This window comes from Gossypium hirsutum, chromosome D05 (genome assembly GCF_007990345.1).
Source record: "Gossypium hirsutum isolate 1008001.06 chromosome D05, Gossypium_hirsutum_v2.1, whole genome shotgun sequence".
Taxonomy (NCBI): domain Eukaryota; kingdom Viridiplantae; phylum Streptophyta; class Magnoliopsida; order Malvales; family Malvaceae; genus Gossypium; species Gossypium hirsutum.
In genome coordinates, this window is record NC_053441.1 from 24737467 (window position 1) to 24753910 (window position 16444).

Below are 16444 nucleotides of genomic sequence, written 5' to 3' on the forward strand. Positions count from 1 at the left end.
AAGGGAACAGTCACTTCTTTAAACCTCATTCAGCAATGGCTGCATGATCATAGTAAAACTTGCTTTTCAAAACTTACCTTGAATATGCCCGCGCCAGTGAGTCAAAGAAGCAACAATGTCAAATCTGTGCCACTTCTTTGAATGTATTTTACAATCCCTGTGCACTGGCTTGAGTATAATATCATTCGTAGGCCTGAAACCTTGATCCCATGATTATATCTTCAATTAACTTTCTGAAAATCTGTGGATACTAAACTACATACCCCTTGAATAGACAGATCCACTCAAACAAGAATTCAAACCGCCTTCAGAACCCGTAAATTGTGCATATTAGAGTTCTGTTACAAATCAACTGTATGGATACACCAACTGCAAAAATGTTCCAATGACTCAGCACCGAGTTCTTTCCTCTGACGTCTTTTAAACTACAACCAAAACTAAACAAATTACAAACTACAGCAAATATTATTCACTGCATTCCCACCTGGATTACGATTCCAGTATTGTTACTCGGAGTCATGTATGCATCTCAAAGGTAGTAAGGAAGACACCATACCTTAAAACTCATAGTTCAATTAGAACGTCCCAACTTTTCATCTCAAATCACTAGACTCGCCATGGTTCACTGACATTTGAGGTGAACATACCAAATCATACTCCTTTGTCTGCTTGCTTCAAGTGCAATTACATATTTCAGTAGACCAAACTGAGCATGGGCCAGATGCAATGATCGAGAATTTTCAAAATTACACAACAAGCTGTCTCCTTTTAGACAAATTCATTATCATTTTGTGTTTTACATAGATAATGGAAGCAGCATCCTTCTTTTCTTTTTCCCAGCCAAGCTCACTTGCTTTGTGATTTTCATGCACAGAAGCAATAACAATGTGATGCATACTAGGATAAAAGCAAGTTGCATATGCCTAAAATATAAAGAAACGGCTGAAAAAACCAGAAAAGCTAATATAACGAGTTCCCATATAACAAAGGCCACAACATCCACTCTGCACCCAGAAAACAGTAAATAAAACACAACTATTAGAATTTATCTTGTACTAAGATAGAGAAGAGCAAAAAACACAACAATGGCCAAAACGAATGGACCCCAACAAAGCTATAGGTCTTCGAGACATCACATTCTTTAATTTATTTTGCCCAAAAATAAAAAGTTGCAATCTCCCTCCCATCGAATTTATGAATCTAAATCGTAACTCTAAAAACATGTCAAAACTGGTTGGAATTAGGATAAAAGTACAAACATATCAAGGCAATGAATATTTTCCAGGCACAAGTAAAACAAAAACCTCAAATGTAAAGGCCAATAGATATTGTTTTCAACTTTTGGCACAAAGACTCCTAGCGTAAGCCCCTATAATTTGAGCAAAGTGAGACAGTTCTATAATGCACCAATTGCCAGCAGATTGGCAATTATTCTGCTCTTATAAATACCTCATAGAGGCTCAGAAAAACTTGAGATACACATGATAAACAATCATAAAAGCCGATTGAGTGGCTATCTATCTAAGCACATCCATATACTCCTACCATCATACGGTTGGTTTACAAAACCAAGCATCCAATTCGGTCATTTGAAAATATAAATTACAGAAGTACGAGTAGAAAAACAAAGGTCAGCAAGACAATAGCAGTATAACAGTATTAAAGTTGAATTTAAACAGTCGTTACAGAATTAACCAAAAGCAATAAACATCTCCTTCTTAAGCAAGGAAATGCCTCTAATTCTATCCCCCATTCCAGTAGCAGGCTTCTTTCAGCCACCTAAATATCAGTTTCTGATGAAAATTAAAATGAATCAACAATTTTTTTTTGTTTCCTTTCAAAGTTTCGGATCCACATCATAAGGAATCAACAGCACTTTATAAGAAGATCCAGAGTCAATTTATCTTTGTTTGGCCACCTGAAGTTTTAATGTATTGTCAAACGGATAATTTAACGACGACGACTACTATTACTACTACGAGTCTTTCAAGGTATTTTTTCCTCCAATTCTTAGTATGTGAATTGATTGAGAAAATGAAACGAAAGATACATTTCAAAATTAAAATATTCATAATCTCCACATCTGAATTTTTAACCAAATTATCCTATAAAAGCCTATCCTATCTAAGTAAGCTCAAGTGAAAAAAAAATATCACGGAAAGCACGTTATACACGAAGATATCGAATCAAAACCAGGGAAAAAAACAAAGATTTCCTACCTTATATTCAAAACATGAAGAGAAAAATATAACAAAAAAAAATAGCAAACAAAGGAATTAGGATTACCTAGAAGTTGTGAGATTAGAGGTTGATGCGAAAAACGAAACAGAGGCCCAATCGTGCTTAGATCGAAGCTGATACTCTCTTAATTGATCTGCTAAACTGGATCGCGTTATCATGGCTTCCCTTTTCCTATCCCTGCCTTTCGATTTAAAGCTTTGTTTGGCTTTGGAACTCTAGAGATGGTGAACGATTGAGAATTCGCAGAGCAAGGTGCGAATTGAAGCCAGAAGAAAGGCAAGGGATAGCATCGGGGTTGGATGGGCCTTGGTTCGTTACGTTGCGTGTACCTCCTAATTTACTCTTTTTGTTTTTCCTTCCCGCCCCGGCTGAAAAAAATAATAAATAATGTAATGAGAAAACAACCCCGGTACTCGGGAGCCGCCGTTTTTGACGGGTTTTTCATCTAACTACTATCCACAAGACCCTGTCGGGCTTATATGTGATGAATGGGTGCTCAGCATATTTTATCTCAGCAACGTATGATTAAATTTCACGTAAATTACACCATCTTTTATTTCAATAATAAAATATTTACTCAACTTTCAATTCATTTATTAAACTAAATTTTGAAAAACACTTGTTCAAAATAATAATTTCCACATCTTCGCGAGGAGTGAAATAAAATAAACCTACCATACATTTTCAATTGTACGCTTTCAATTGATATAAATTTTTAAAAACAGCTATCAATGACACTTCATCGTGCTAACTATATTCAATGAAGTATGTTATCGTGACCCACCACAAAAAACCAGATAATTGTTCGAAAGCTATCTTGTACTCATTGAGAAGATGATAGAAAAAGGGATGGAGGGGTAAATGAAAGCCTGCTTCTATCACGTGCAGTGGAAGTAAAAAGTTACTATCGTTGGTGTCACTCAAATGATTTAACCCTTCAAGAATTGAGAAATCATAAGTGAAGCTCTGTAATAGCCCGATTTTTAGAAATGTTGAAAACAGTGGTACGAGACCACCAAACTCAGAAAATAAGCTCGTAAATTTTATTATTCAATAATTATGGGTCAAATATGATTGTTAAGAGATTTTTAAATTAGTAATTTGTGTTTTTTTAAATTTATTAAGTTAAGAAATTGAGGAAAAGAGGTATCGAGACCTCGATATTATAAATCGAGCCGTAAATATTTTTATAAATATTTACGGAGTGCCAATATGGTAGTCTTAAAGTTTTGTCAGAAAATTTTAACGTTTCGGCAGTCAATTAATTAAAGGACTAAATTGAAAATATGCAAAACTTGCTAAATTGATTAAATAGCTTAACAATTAAATAAGAAAGGACTAACGGAGTAAATGGACCAACTTAAGTGGCAGAGGCGGCATACCGTTAAAAAAATCAAAAGATTTTTATGTATTTAAGGACAAAATTGGAATTACAATAAAGTTTATGTGGCCAAATTTTATTTTAAGGATTTCAAGACCATTTCTTCTTAAAATTTCGGTGGGAAACAGCCATGGAAGAGGGTTTGGAGCTGGTATTCCATATTTTGGCTTCAAGTAAGTTTAATTCTTGTTTTTTCCTTGAAATTTTTATATTTTTAGACTTTTACAATTAGATCCAACTTAGTATTCTACTAGTTTCTTATTTTGTTGAAAGTTTTGGAAGATACCAATGATAAGTTCATATGATTTTTGTTATTTTATGATGAAATTGAGATGTTAATGGATGTTTAAAGGTGTTTTATTAAAGAATTTTGGATGAAAACATGTTTTAGGGATTAAGTTGAAAAGTATTGAAATTGTGGAGAAATTCTGAAATTTCATGGAATTCATGGGCTGTTATTGATATGTATGAGAACTATTAGGCTTGGATCAAGGATTAAATTGCAAGAATTTCATTTTCCGAGCCTAGGAATGAAATTGTCATGTGTTAAAAGTTTAGGGTCAAAATGGTAATCAAAATGTTGCACTAAAACAGTTTTGGGCAGCAGCAGTGTGCCAACTTTGAAAATTCACCAAAAATCATGGAAATCGATTTAGAAGATGAGTAAAATATGAAATTAAAGCTTATCGAGTCTAGTTTCTCATAGAAGAAACGGTGTAAGCAATGGAATTGTAAATCACGAGATATAATAAATTTTGTGAGGCAGAGTCAGAATAATTTTGGAATCCCTTGTTCTGACTTTGGAAAATCATTAAAAATTGTAAAAAATTAATTAGGGGTTAAACCTTGTATTTTTAGAATCCTAAATGAGTGTATTTTCATTATAAATAAACGGTAAAACCATCCGAATTATGTACAATGAGATAATCAATTTTTAGTGAAGAGATGTCAGAACTGTCGAGTAGTGTAACAGGGGAAACTTTAAAGAATAAACTGTACTTATTGGCTACACCAAAAATTCTAAAAATTTTATGGTAAGAATATATGTGAGTCTAGTTTCAGGAAAAATTAACGGATCTTAATTTGGAGCTCTGTAGATCGAGATATAAATAAATTAGTGACTCTGACTCAGATAGACAGCTTGAATTTACATACAGAAAAATAGTGATAGTATGGAAAATGTTGCTTAAATGTATATTATACACATTAAGGATGTGGAATGGAGAGGAGGAGGAGGAAAATTAGAGAATATATAAATGATTTGTCTATAATTGGTCATATGTTCGATTATAATTGATAAACGATGAAATAGAAATGATACTTATATTTGTGCATTATTGGTCATGATTTAAGCTTATGGGGAAAATAAAGTTTTATGGTATGTGTGTATGGTATATATATGTGTGTGTGTGGTAATTTAGATATATGGATGTATTTTGGTTGTGGATTGATCATGATGATAAAGGTTAGGTATATTTGGTCTATTAAGTGACATAATTGAGAAGTATGATAGGTGGGTCATTCTATGTGTGAGATGATGGTATAATTTGGCTTGGTTAAGTAAGTTAAAAGGATGATTACATCATTGAGGTTGCACTGATTAATCTGGTTTATGTGATAGAAATATCAAATACATTTGTCTTTGATGCGTGATAATTATTTAATGCCATGAGAATTTGTTTATTGGTGAGGTTTAAAATGTATCTATATTTTGTTATATAATTTGTTTTGTAATTTATTTGACAAATGATAAAAAAAATTAACTCAGTTATTATGTGAGGTGAATTATGATTTGGGTAGCACATCTATATTCTGCAATAATAGATAAAATATATTTATGTCATGGGTGAATGGTTAAACACTTGGGCTAATTTAAGGTGTTAACTTAGTAAGGGTAGTTGGTAATGAAGTAACATGTTTTGATTTAACATCGAATAGAGAAAATTTGTTCTATCTTTGTGGCTAATATTGATAGTTGTATGGGAGATGAACGGATAATGTATATGTGACACTTAGCTTATAAGATATTGAGTAATTGATATATTACAATAGTTAAATAGGAAAATGTGACGACATGAGAATATGTAATGATACGGATCAATTCAGGTACTCGTGATAAATTCAATAAGTAAATGGAAATTTTTAAATTCATACGACGAGAAAATTAAAGATTGTGAGTATATTGGGCTACGTAAACCTTAATTAGCGAAACAAGAATAACAATTTGAAAGTTTTAGTTTAGATGAAATTTTACATTTCGGTTTAATATGGTTAAAAGTGTATATGTTCTGGTAATACCTCGTACCCTATTCTGACATCGAATTCGAGTAAGGGGTGTTACAAGCTCGATATTTGAATTTCCCGAATAGCTAATGCTCTATTCATTTCTTCCACCTTCGTGGTGCAAATGTAGGCCTTAGCTTACATCGGACTCCTCGCTTCACGATGTCACAAAGGGATGTTCTAGGCAACGTGATAGTTCCCTCTAGTCCTAGCCATGGGGTGCTAACAAAAGCTAAAAAGAAAAATTGAAAGAATAGTGGACATTTTAAGAAGATTACCTCTGAAATCGCTCTCCTCAACCATCGTTTTTTTCAAAGTCTCAGATTCAAATAATGAGATTTTTAGGGCTTTGGTAACTTCCTTTTAAAAGTTTAACAGCGTGATTTCAATTGTGTCGGAAAGAGTGGTTTCAGAACCACAAATCCAACAAGTAAGTCCGTATTAATTATCATTTAATTCGTATGAGTCTATTATAATTTGATATTAAATTTTGATTTGGTGAATTTTAGTTAACTGAATAAATAGTTAGGTATAAGTGGTTGTTCCGAAAGTCAATTAGTTTCGAAATATGAGATATCAGGACCTCGTTTATGAAAACCAAGCCTATAAATATTTTTATTAAATAATTATGGAGCTATTATAATAGCATGTGAAAGTTCGGTTCAGATATTTTATTGTTGAATTAGTTAATTAATTACAAGGACTAATTTGTAAAAGATGTAAAAATTAGTTATTATTAAATTTTATTGATTAAATTACTTAATTAGTAAATGAGGAAGGATTTATATGGAAAATAATCCATTGTTATTTTAGTGCAGGAATTGTGGGTTTATTTTAAACATTTTCTTTATATAAATTTTGTTTTTAAGTTAATATAATAATAAAACATAAGAAATGAATTAATAAATAAATCATCATCTTTCTCATGGTTTACCACCAAAAAACAAAACCACTTTCCTCCATCGAAGGAGCTTAAGGTTCGGCAATGGTTTAACACACTTGCATGGTAAGAATTTTTGACCCGTTTTTAGTAATTTTTATATTTTTGAGATCGTTGTAATTAGGTCCAGCTAACTCGTACATCCGTTTTTAAAATTGTTAATGATTTTAGATTCTACCATTAATAAATCTTAATTATTTTTTATGGTAAATGGTGAATTTGTAGCCATTGTTGTTTATTTAAATTAATTTGTAAAGAGATTTTTGTTAGTTTTTAGTTAAAGGATGAAATTGATAAAATATTAAAACTAAATGGAAATTTTGTGAATTATGAATAATTATGGACTGTTCTAGTCTAGAAAGAAATCCAGCTAGCATGGAAAATTATTAAATTTTGTTCAATTTGGAATTTCGGATTTAGAGACTAAATTGTGAGAAATATAAAAGTTTAGGAAAATGTATAAATAATAAAAACTTAAGGGTCATATGCATAAAATGAGTTGGAAGATGTATTTGAATTTGATTTATTGAATTTAATCATTATATAGATCAAGAATTGAATCATACGAAGGTTAATCCGAAAAAGAGAAATTTACAAATTTGTCCCTGCGAGTAAACCAAATGCATAATTTAGATAAGTTCATAGAATTATTGAATAATTTTATATGTTTGTAAATTATTCTATTTTTATTTTTTAATTATAAATTGTATTGATTGAATACTTAGTAATAAAATTTAATTATGAATTGTATATAATTATGTATAAATTAAAAGTGTACTATTCGAAAATTGAGAAATGATTGTGAATTATGAATAGCATTATCTCGAAATGGATGAAATACATATACGGCATGTGTACAAATACTGCGAAAGTGCCATTGATTTTGTTAATGTGATGAATTCAGTTTAAATTCCCATTTGAACGTAGTAAACGATTAAGATACGATTGACATGCCAATAGGGTTATTTGTGCACTGTACAGGATATATGTGATGGTACGGATATATTATTGATTATACCGAAATCCAACATTTGTTACAGATTACCTAGTTATATTGGTGTGGTGGAGGGATGTATTGATACTGATTATATGATGCCAACGGGCTTTACACTTCGGTGCTCTGGTGAGTTGTATTTTGAGCTATTACGAGCATTCTGGTGTGGTGTAGTTACCCATGTATCTGTTTATTATAGTTCAATTGGCTATATGTTAAAAATATATATGTATTGAATTCATGAATTATTTGGAGATGATGTTTTTATATGAATATTGAAATGTTAAGTGATGAAATAGAATAATTAATAATTATGTGTTTAAGAGTTGTTTGAAACGATATCAAAACAACTGGAAAGTTTATAGTTATATTTATGAAATGCTTATCTAGTAAATGCAATATTGGTGACAAAGTTGTGTGTATAAAAGAAATGGAATATGAATATGAATTGACATGATCAATTGGTTAATACAATGTTTATGTTGAAATTTTCCTAAATGAATGATACAAAAACATTTGCATTGAATGATTAGGAGATTATACAAATGATATGTGAAACACTCACCTTATTGTTGTAAATGTCTTGACAGGAAATACGTATTAAATTAGTTATATTTGTTTACTTAATTGTAAACTAAGATAAGAATTTTGTTTAAGTAATTATGAACTTACTAAGCTATATAAGCTTACTCTGTTATACTTATTATTTTATGTAGTTTTCGTTTTGTGGAACTAGTCAAATAGATCAATTTCAAGGTTCACACTATCAAGCTTCTGTTTCGGTATTTTTGTAACATCCTTAACCCACATCCGTCTCCGAAATAGGGTTTTGGAGCATTACCGATCAAACAAACATAATTTCAATGCATTTCATATCATATAATATTCAAGTCAAAACCAATCAAACTCATACATATTGTCCCTTATTCAAGCCATCGAGGCCCAAATTACGTGTTAGAAACAAGTCGGGACTAATTCGAAAACTCAGAAAAGTTTTCGAAAAATAATAAAAATTTTCAAAGCTGCAGTGTTCACACGGCCGTGTGCTAGCCGTATGTTTCACACAGTCCAGTCACATGCCCATGTGTCTGGCCGTGTGGACTCAAAATGTACCTTAAACAACAAGTTTACCATTCCCTACAAGCTTGGGCAATGAGCAACTCAAAAATCATTCATTTAACCAATTCAAAACACAATCAAACACATCCAAAACATGTCAAAACAATCATCCTAGGTGCCGAACCAATGTACCCTACCACAATTATATCATCAAAATATCATTCAAGTCCAAATTATAAACATATCTAATTTAATTCATTTTACTTAGCTTATGAGCACTTAAACACCAAATTAGCATGCCAAAATAAAACTTCAAACACAAACACATGTATATATATACCAAACCAATATTAACTTTATTTACATTCAATCCACAAAATAACTATTAATTAGACACCCTAGGTACATGCCGACACATTTCAAAAGGATAACATCACCATGTTTGAGTTCGGGACCATTGTTGGATGTTGAATCGACGATCAAAATTTAGTACCTAACCTGTGCACGGAAAACAAAACCGTACTCTAAGTAAAATCAGTGGTATTTCTATAATTCGAATAAAAAAATATGAAATCACAAATATACAATCTAAATATTTCAATAACCATATCACATTTCATTTGTTTCGCAATATCTCAATTCTCATATTTGCTATATAAATAGCTTTTCACAATATAATACACATATCATTTAAACAATAATTTTGTTTATTCCATATCCAATTCATGAATACACAGTTCATGTGTCTCAATCCATATTTCAATTCATTGTCCCATTTTCATTTCACATACAATATCATCTAACATCAATCATAATGCAATTTCAATTAATTACCCCTATTAACACAACTTGGACTCAGACGGATACACGGATCCAACCAAAACACACCATTTTGGCACCCAATGCCTCATCAAATAATTCGAAGTAATAATTTGACACCCAGTGTCTTATCGGCTAATAAATTGACACCCAGTGTCTTATCGGCTAAACCGAAATAAATTGGCACCCAATGCCTTATCGAATTAATCCGAAGTAAATAATTGACACCCAGTGTCTCATCTACTCGAAGTTGAAGAAATCCCTGAACTCTTCCAATCCTATGGCATGCCATCTATATCCGACTTAGCCTGATACAGTTAATAGGGTTTAATTTCACAATTCAAAAACAACAAATATCCAATATCAATTTTTCATATAATCACATATACATATAAATTCAATTCAATATCAAAATGCCAAATACTCACCTCAATCACTTACCATAAACATTTAATCAGAATACAACAATTAATAATTAGATTCGGATTATAGAAATACAAATCAGAAATTGCAAGCTATTCCTCGTCGACTTTATCTTTTCCCTTTTTAGCCGAGGGTTCTGGTACTACGTTAGCTACGAAATTATAACAATTAAAAAAATTATCAATACAACACAATTCAATTTCATATTGAATATTTTAATTTTTGCTCAATATTTGCCTAATTTTCAATCTAGTCTCTAAACCGAGACTAATTTTATTTCTTCACAATCAATCTTATATTTTCATGCAAATTCCATTTTAAACTAGATTTAACTCCCTAATTTCACTTAAATCCATAAATTTCAAATTTTCACAATTTAGTCCCTAATACTCAAATTTTATAATTTATTCTACAATTCAATCCTTTTTCATTTCTAACTTAAAAATCTATCAATTTAATCCCTAATACTAAAATTATTCAACATAGACAACACTTAAAAACTCAATAATTTTTAAAATTTTGACATGGGTCGGGTAGTATTTAATATCAGAATTCTAAAAATATAAAAATTACAAGAAAATGGACTAATTTGACTTATCAATTGAGCTTTAAACTTTGAAACTCTAATTTCTCCTTTCTTTCTTTTTCTTTTTCTTTTTCTTTCTTTCCCTTTCTTTCCCTTTCTGTTTTCGTTCCTATCTCTGTTTATTTTTCTATTTCTTTTATCTATTTATTTGTTTTGTTTTATTATTATTTCATTTACTTATTATTATAATAATATAATATATATACTTAAATATTAAGTAAGTGCAATTTATAAATAAATATATGTATATAAATTTTACACATGTACTCACCAACACCATCCACTTGTTGGAATAAGGCTTAATTGTTTCTTTAGTCCATTTACTTTTTCTTTAATCTATAATTCAACTTTCACTTTTTATGCAATTTAGTATTTATATCTAATTACTCTTAATTCATGCAAATTCACCTAACCAAAACCTAATTAACTACACAACTAAAAATATTTACGAGTCCGTTTTACGAAAATAAAATCTCAAAAATGTATTTTTTGACACCCGTGACTATCGGGTCGTTACAATTTTTGACTTGGTTATTTCAGTTTGTGGCATGTATATAGAGTTTTGAAGTTGTCAAATTTAAAATTTTGGTTAAATATGTAAAATAAGTGGATGTTGGTATATGATGTAAGCTTGTGTTTCATGTTGACCTTGTGATGAATATGGAGTAAATAGTAAAATTGTCATGTTGATCTTACTTGGTTTGAATGTCTTTTGTGTCATTTGATTGGCAGGCATGTTTTGGTTTTGATATATTACTTGTGAATTGATATGATAATGGCTATTTAGTATTGGTAAGTTGTGGTTCTGGAAGTGAGTATATTTGTCTTTGTTAAGTAGCATGAATGAGTGATTTTGGTAATTTGGTATTTTGAACCTTATTGGTGATGAAATGAATTTCACCTGATGATTGCATTTTTAGTTAAATTGCTTGTATGTACAATTGAGTTTATGTCTGAATTTGTTTGTTATGGTGCCAAATGGAATATTTGTAACACCCCTAACCCGTATCCATTGTCGGAACAGGGTTACGGAGCATTACCAGAGTTTACAAATCAAATAAACAGACATTTCAAATATTTCATATCATATAATATTCATGTTAGAAACCAATCGAAATCAAACATATTGTCCTTTATACGAGCCCTCGAGGCCCAAAATACGCGTTAAAAACAAGTCAGGACTAAATCAGATACTTAAAGAATTTTTCAGAAAATATTGAAATTTTTCAATATTGCAGGGATCACACAGCCGCGTGGTCAAGCCATGTGACTCAAACGGCCAAGAGACACGTCTGTGTCTTAAGCCGTGTGGACATTCAAAATAAGGACACACGGCCGTATCCCAGCCCGTGTCTGTGTCTGTGCAACTCACTGACTTGGGTCACACGACCAAGCCACACGCCCGCGTGCTAGGCCGTGTGAGCATATTGACTTGCATTCTTAAGAAGATACAAGGGACACACGGCAGTGTCACTTGGCCATGTGTCACACACGGCTGAAGCATACGCCCGTGCCTTTACTCGTGTGGACGAAAATAGGCCATTTTACAAGCCACATTTCTCACCCAATTTAGCATCCACTTATACTCAACATTTTGTATATATACAAGTCATAATTAGGCATCCAAAATAAGCCAAAATTAGGCCTTAAACATGTAAAATCATCACATACAACCAATATGCCTTTAGGCACTTCAAATGACAATGTGCAAATATGTCAACCATGTACCCCAAATTTACCTAAGTGACTTAATACATATATGCATAATTGTACCAAAACCTATCATGTAGATCATTTATCAAGCTCACCCACTTGGTACCAAATATACCATTTTAAACCAATCATCAATATACTTATAAGTTTTTCATCATTCAACCATATCAAACACACATTAAATATGATAAGGTCACATATATATACATCAAAATATACCAAACACAAGCCAAATAAGTGATTAATCTCAATAAAACACTTATATGCCAACATTGGCTAAATTAACCTATACATGTCGTTATAACTGGGACGAATTAGCTGAAAATACCAAAAGAGCTGATGGATAGTGTGAAATAGCTCTGACAAGCTTCCAACTCGAACGAGCTTCTGAATTACTATAAAATCCAAAAAATAACACGGAGTAAGCATTTAAGCTTAGTAAGTTCGTATAACAAAGAAATTAACTTACCATTTAATCACATTTAAAGTAAGCATACAAAACATATCCAAACCAATTTGGCCAAAAGCCTAAACACATATCCTCAACAACCATGTTAATCATGTAATTCAACCACTTTTCAAATTCCATATACATGTAACATCTATACCATGTATCTATATATCATATATAAATCATTTCCATGTAATTCATGTAAATACCTGTACTAGTTCGTATTGAATTCTTATAAACTCGTAACAGAACTATGCCCGTTGAACCATTTAGAATATCATTGGATACACAGGTAGTACACACGAAGTGTACTGAACTGTAATCCGTCAATTCATGTACATGTATGCTCATACGAGCTATGAATTGGTATGCTCTCACGAGTTGTGAATCAGTAAGCTCATACGAGCTGAGAATCGGTAAGTTATCACGAGCTGCAAATTGGTAAGCTCATACAAGTTGTGGTGTGTCCGCAACACATACAGGACCTCAACCAAATCGGTAACCCTAATAACATGTCATTTATATCCTACAAATTCTTAAGGTTCAAACGAGACTCGATAATTGTCGGATATGCGATCGGTATTTATACATGGCAATTATACAAATCACATATATATAATTCAATTTAAAACATATAAATATACAATTTAATTACTCGAACTTACCTCGACGAGTGTACGTAAATGCGGAGGCGACTAATCTGATATTTTCTCTTTACTTCGATCTAACTGTGTACGAGGTCTGACAGGATTTATACGAATAAATTTAACTCATTTCAATATAATTCTCATTCAATTTAATCCAACATGGAATTTTGGAAAAAATATCATTTTGCCCTATACTTTTAATTCCTTTGTAATTTAGTCCCTAGGCTCGAAAAATAAAATTCATACAATTTAATTCTTACTCAAGCCTAGCCGATTTTTATACATATGAATAGCAGCCCATATATTTTAAAAAATTCACAATTTTTACCATAAATTTATCACATTTTTCAATTTAGCCTCTATTTAATAATTTTACCGAAAATCTCTTTACAAAAACTATTTATCTAACAACAACAATACATTTTCTATCATCAAACTTCAAAATTCAAGCATATTCACCAATAAAAACCCTAATTCTTTAACAATTTTGCAAATTAATCCCCGAGCTAGCTAGATTAAGCTACTACGATCCTGGAAACATAGAAATCATCAAAAATGGGATAAAATTTCATACCTAATTGAGCAAAATAAGCTTGCTGAAATTTTCAAGCTTCCATGGCTAGGTTTTTTTTTTTTTTTTTGGTGGAAGATGATGATAATGAATGATAATATTTTATTTTATTTTATTTTATTTATCATTTAATACCTATTTACTAATTTAACCTTAAAAATAAATCAAAATTTCAATAATAACAACCCACACTTATCCACTTACAACTTTAATAGCTAATTACTATATAAGGACCTCCACTTTAAAAATCTATGGCTATTTAATACCTTTAGCTATTAAAACACAACTTTTGCACTTTATGCAATTTAGTCATTTTTATTAAATTAAGCATGTAAACAGTAAAATTTATTAGCTAAATTTTTATATGGTATTTCTATCATACTGTAGTCCATAAAATAATAATAAAATAAAATTTTTGACTTCGAATTTGTAGTCTCAAAACCATTGTTTCGATTTCACTGAAAATGGGCTATTATAATATTAGTTAGCATTAGGATAATGATACCTAATTACATACTTTGTTATTAATTATAATAGGTAAGATGGTTAATAAATCATGGTTGAATCATGACATGTTTGTAATAGATTGAGTGAGTTTTATGTAGGTCATACGTGTACCTATTTGTATCCATGAATTGAGTTATAGGTTTTGGCATGAAATGAACTTTCAAACTTGTGATTTTCGACCATCAAGATAAAAGTATCAATATCAAGGACCAAGGTATCGATACTTGATAAAATGAACAGTGTTTTCAAATTACAGAATGCCAAAATGGTATCGATATCAACTTTGGTATCGATACCTATCACAAAAAAATCTATACTTATTTCCTTGGTATCGATGCCTAGTTCAAGTTTTGAAAATTTTATAGTTTGGTCTTTTTTCATGCCCAAATCTAATCTATTGTATTTTAAAGCTCGATTTAGTCTCGTTTTCATTTTTTAATAATTAATATGTGTTTTTATATGATCATTCAATGTTTTAAATTGCATGTGATTATTCCGGATTTATTCGTAGCATCTCGTCGCTCAGGTCCGACAATTGGACCAAGTATGGGGTGTTATAAAAAGGGTTTTTCTTGGCACTTTAACAATTCATATGACCAAGAATGATGACACAATCAACTGCACATACTCTTTATTCACTCGTGGCGAAATGTACGTTGCAAATTAAAATATAAAATGTACTCAATAAGTTTTTCTTTATGTTATTTCTTGCTTCATAGAACCATGTTTCAAGAAGAGTCACTGTATAACTCTTCTTCGAACCAGTTGGGGGACAAATTGTTTTGATACTTACTATTATTTATCCATAACTCGAATATCGAGCTCACACATTGAGCTCGCGTATCGAGCTCGCATGACACTAAGTGTTCGCAAGAAGAGAACTTGTAGCTTCCCGTGAGATCGCACATGAGATTGTACATGGGATTGTGCGATGTGGGTTTGCACGTCACTACATAGGTGAACCCCTATCGTATAAACACGTGCAAAGTCTAGAGTAGGGTACATGTTGGCATGCATAGAACCTACCTAGGATATCATATCAATGAATAGTAAACATATAAATATACAATTTTACCATCTGAAGAAGATAGAGAAAAACACTTAATAGAAATAAAACCTATTAAATTAAAAATAAATAAATTAGAGTTATTGGTTGCACCCAAAGTATATTTACATAAAAATAAAATATAAAAATATTTTGATATATATTTTTAAGAAAAATAAATATTGTAACCTTCTTCACCCGGCCTAGACGTTACGGTCGAATTTTGAATGCTACATTTTCCACTGAAATGGCCTAATAAAATTATTGGAGTTTTAAAATAGTCCTTTTTAAAACATTTTCTTACCTTAGAGAATAAAAGACTTAGCGTGTTGTCTCTTTTTCACTAAATGGTACAAATTTTCAGAAAAGCGATTTGGTTTTCATGTTAATTTCTCGAAAGTTGTTTTTCAATTTATTTACTACTCAAAAACTCATCCATAATGTTGTAGCGAAAAAGTGATAACTGACAGGGTTTTGTTTTAAAAACCAAATTTCATGCATCTTTAATTAAATTCTAAAATTCAATAACCTAACCAACTTAAATGTCATGCATGCCAAAATTAACCCAAAATTTAAGTCTCATGTCACAGTTCAGATAAAGCAATACAATTTCCAAATAACATAAATTATAATATTTGTAAAATACTTTTATTGGAAAAAAAACTATTCGAGACAAGTTCTCTGAATGCCGAGCCCGTGTCCTAACCTGGTGGGTTATCTGTAAAGAAGAAAATTAATGGGGTGAGCTTATGAAGTTCAGTATGAGTCTATACACAATAAAATT

General features: G+C 31.1%; 1 protein-coding gene and 1 long non-coding RNA gene across 2 annotated transcripts; one reads left to right on the forward strand and one right to left on the reverse strand.

Moving 5' to 3' along the window:
• Positions 1-746: 746 nt before the first annotated feature.
• Positions 747-2399, reverse strand: LOC107904976 (uncharacterized). Its single transcript, XM_016831517.2, has 2 exons — positions 2287-2399; positions 747-1004 (listed from the first exon to the last, which is right to left on the reverse strand). The coding sequence occupies exons 1-2, from the start codon at positions 2397-2399 to the stop codon at positions 797-799; spliced, it is 321 nt and encodes a 106-aa protein (XP_016687006.1). The 3' UTR covers positions 747-796.
• Positions 2400-3687: 1288 nt separating this feature from the next.
• LOC107904975 (uncharacterized) lies at positions 3688-8162 on the forward strand. The gene is made up of 2 exons (XR_001686421.2): positions 3688-3795; positions 7886-8162. It is a non-coding gene; the product is annotated as an uncharacterized lncRNA (long non-coding RNA).
• The last annotated feature ends 8282 nt before the right edge of the window (positions 8163-16444 follow it).

Excerpts from the sequence above, each read along its gene's own strand:
- LOC107904976 (XM_016831517.2), bottom strand. The coding sequence starts at position 2,399 with ATGATAACGCGATCCAGTTTAGCAGATCAATTAAGAGAGTATCAGCTT. Across the intron at positions 1,005-2,286 it reads TCTAATCTCACAACTTCTAG|AGTGGATGTTGTGGCCTTTG; the intron begins GTAATCCTAATT and ends TTCTGGGTGCAG.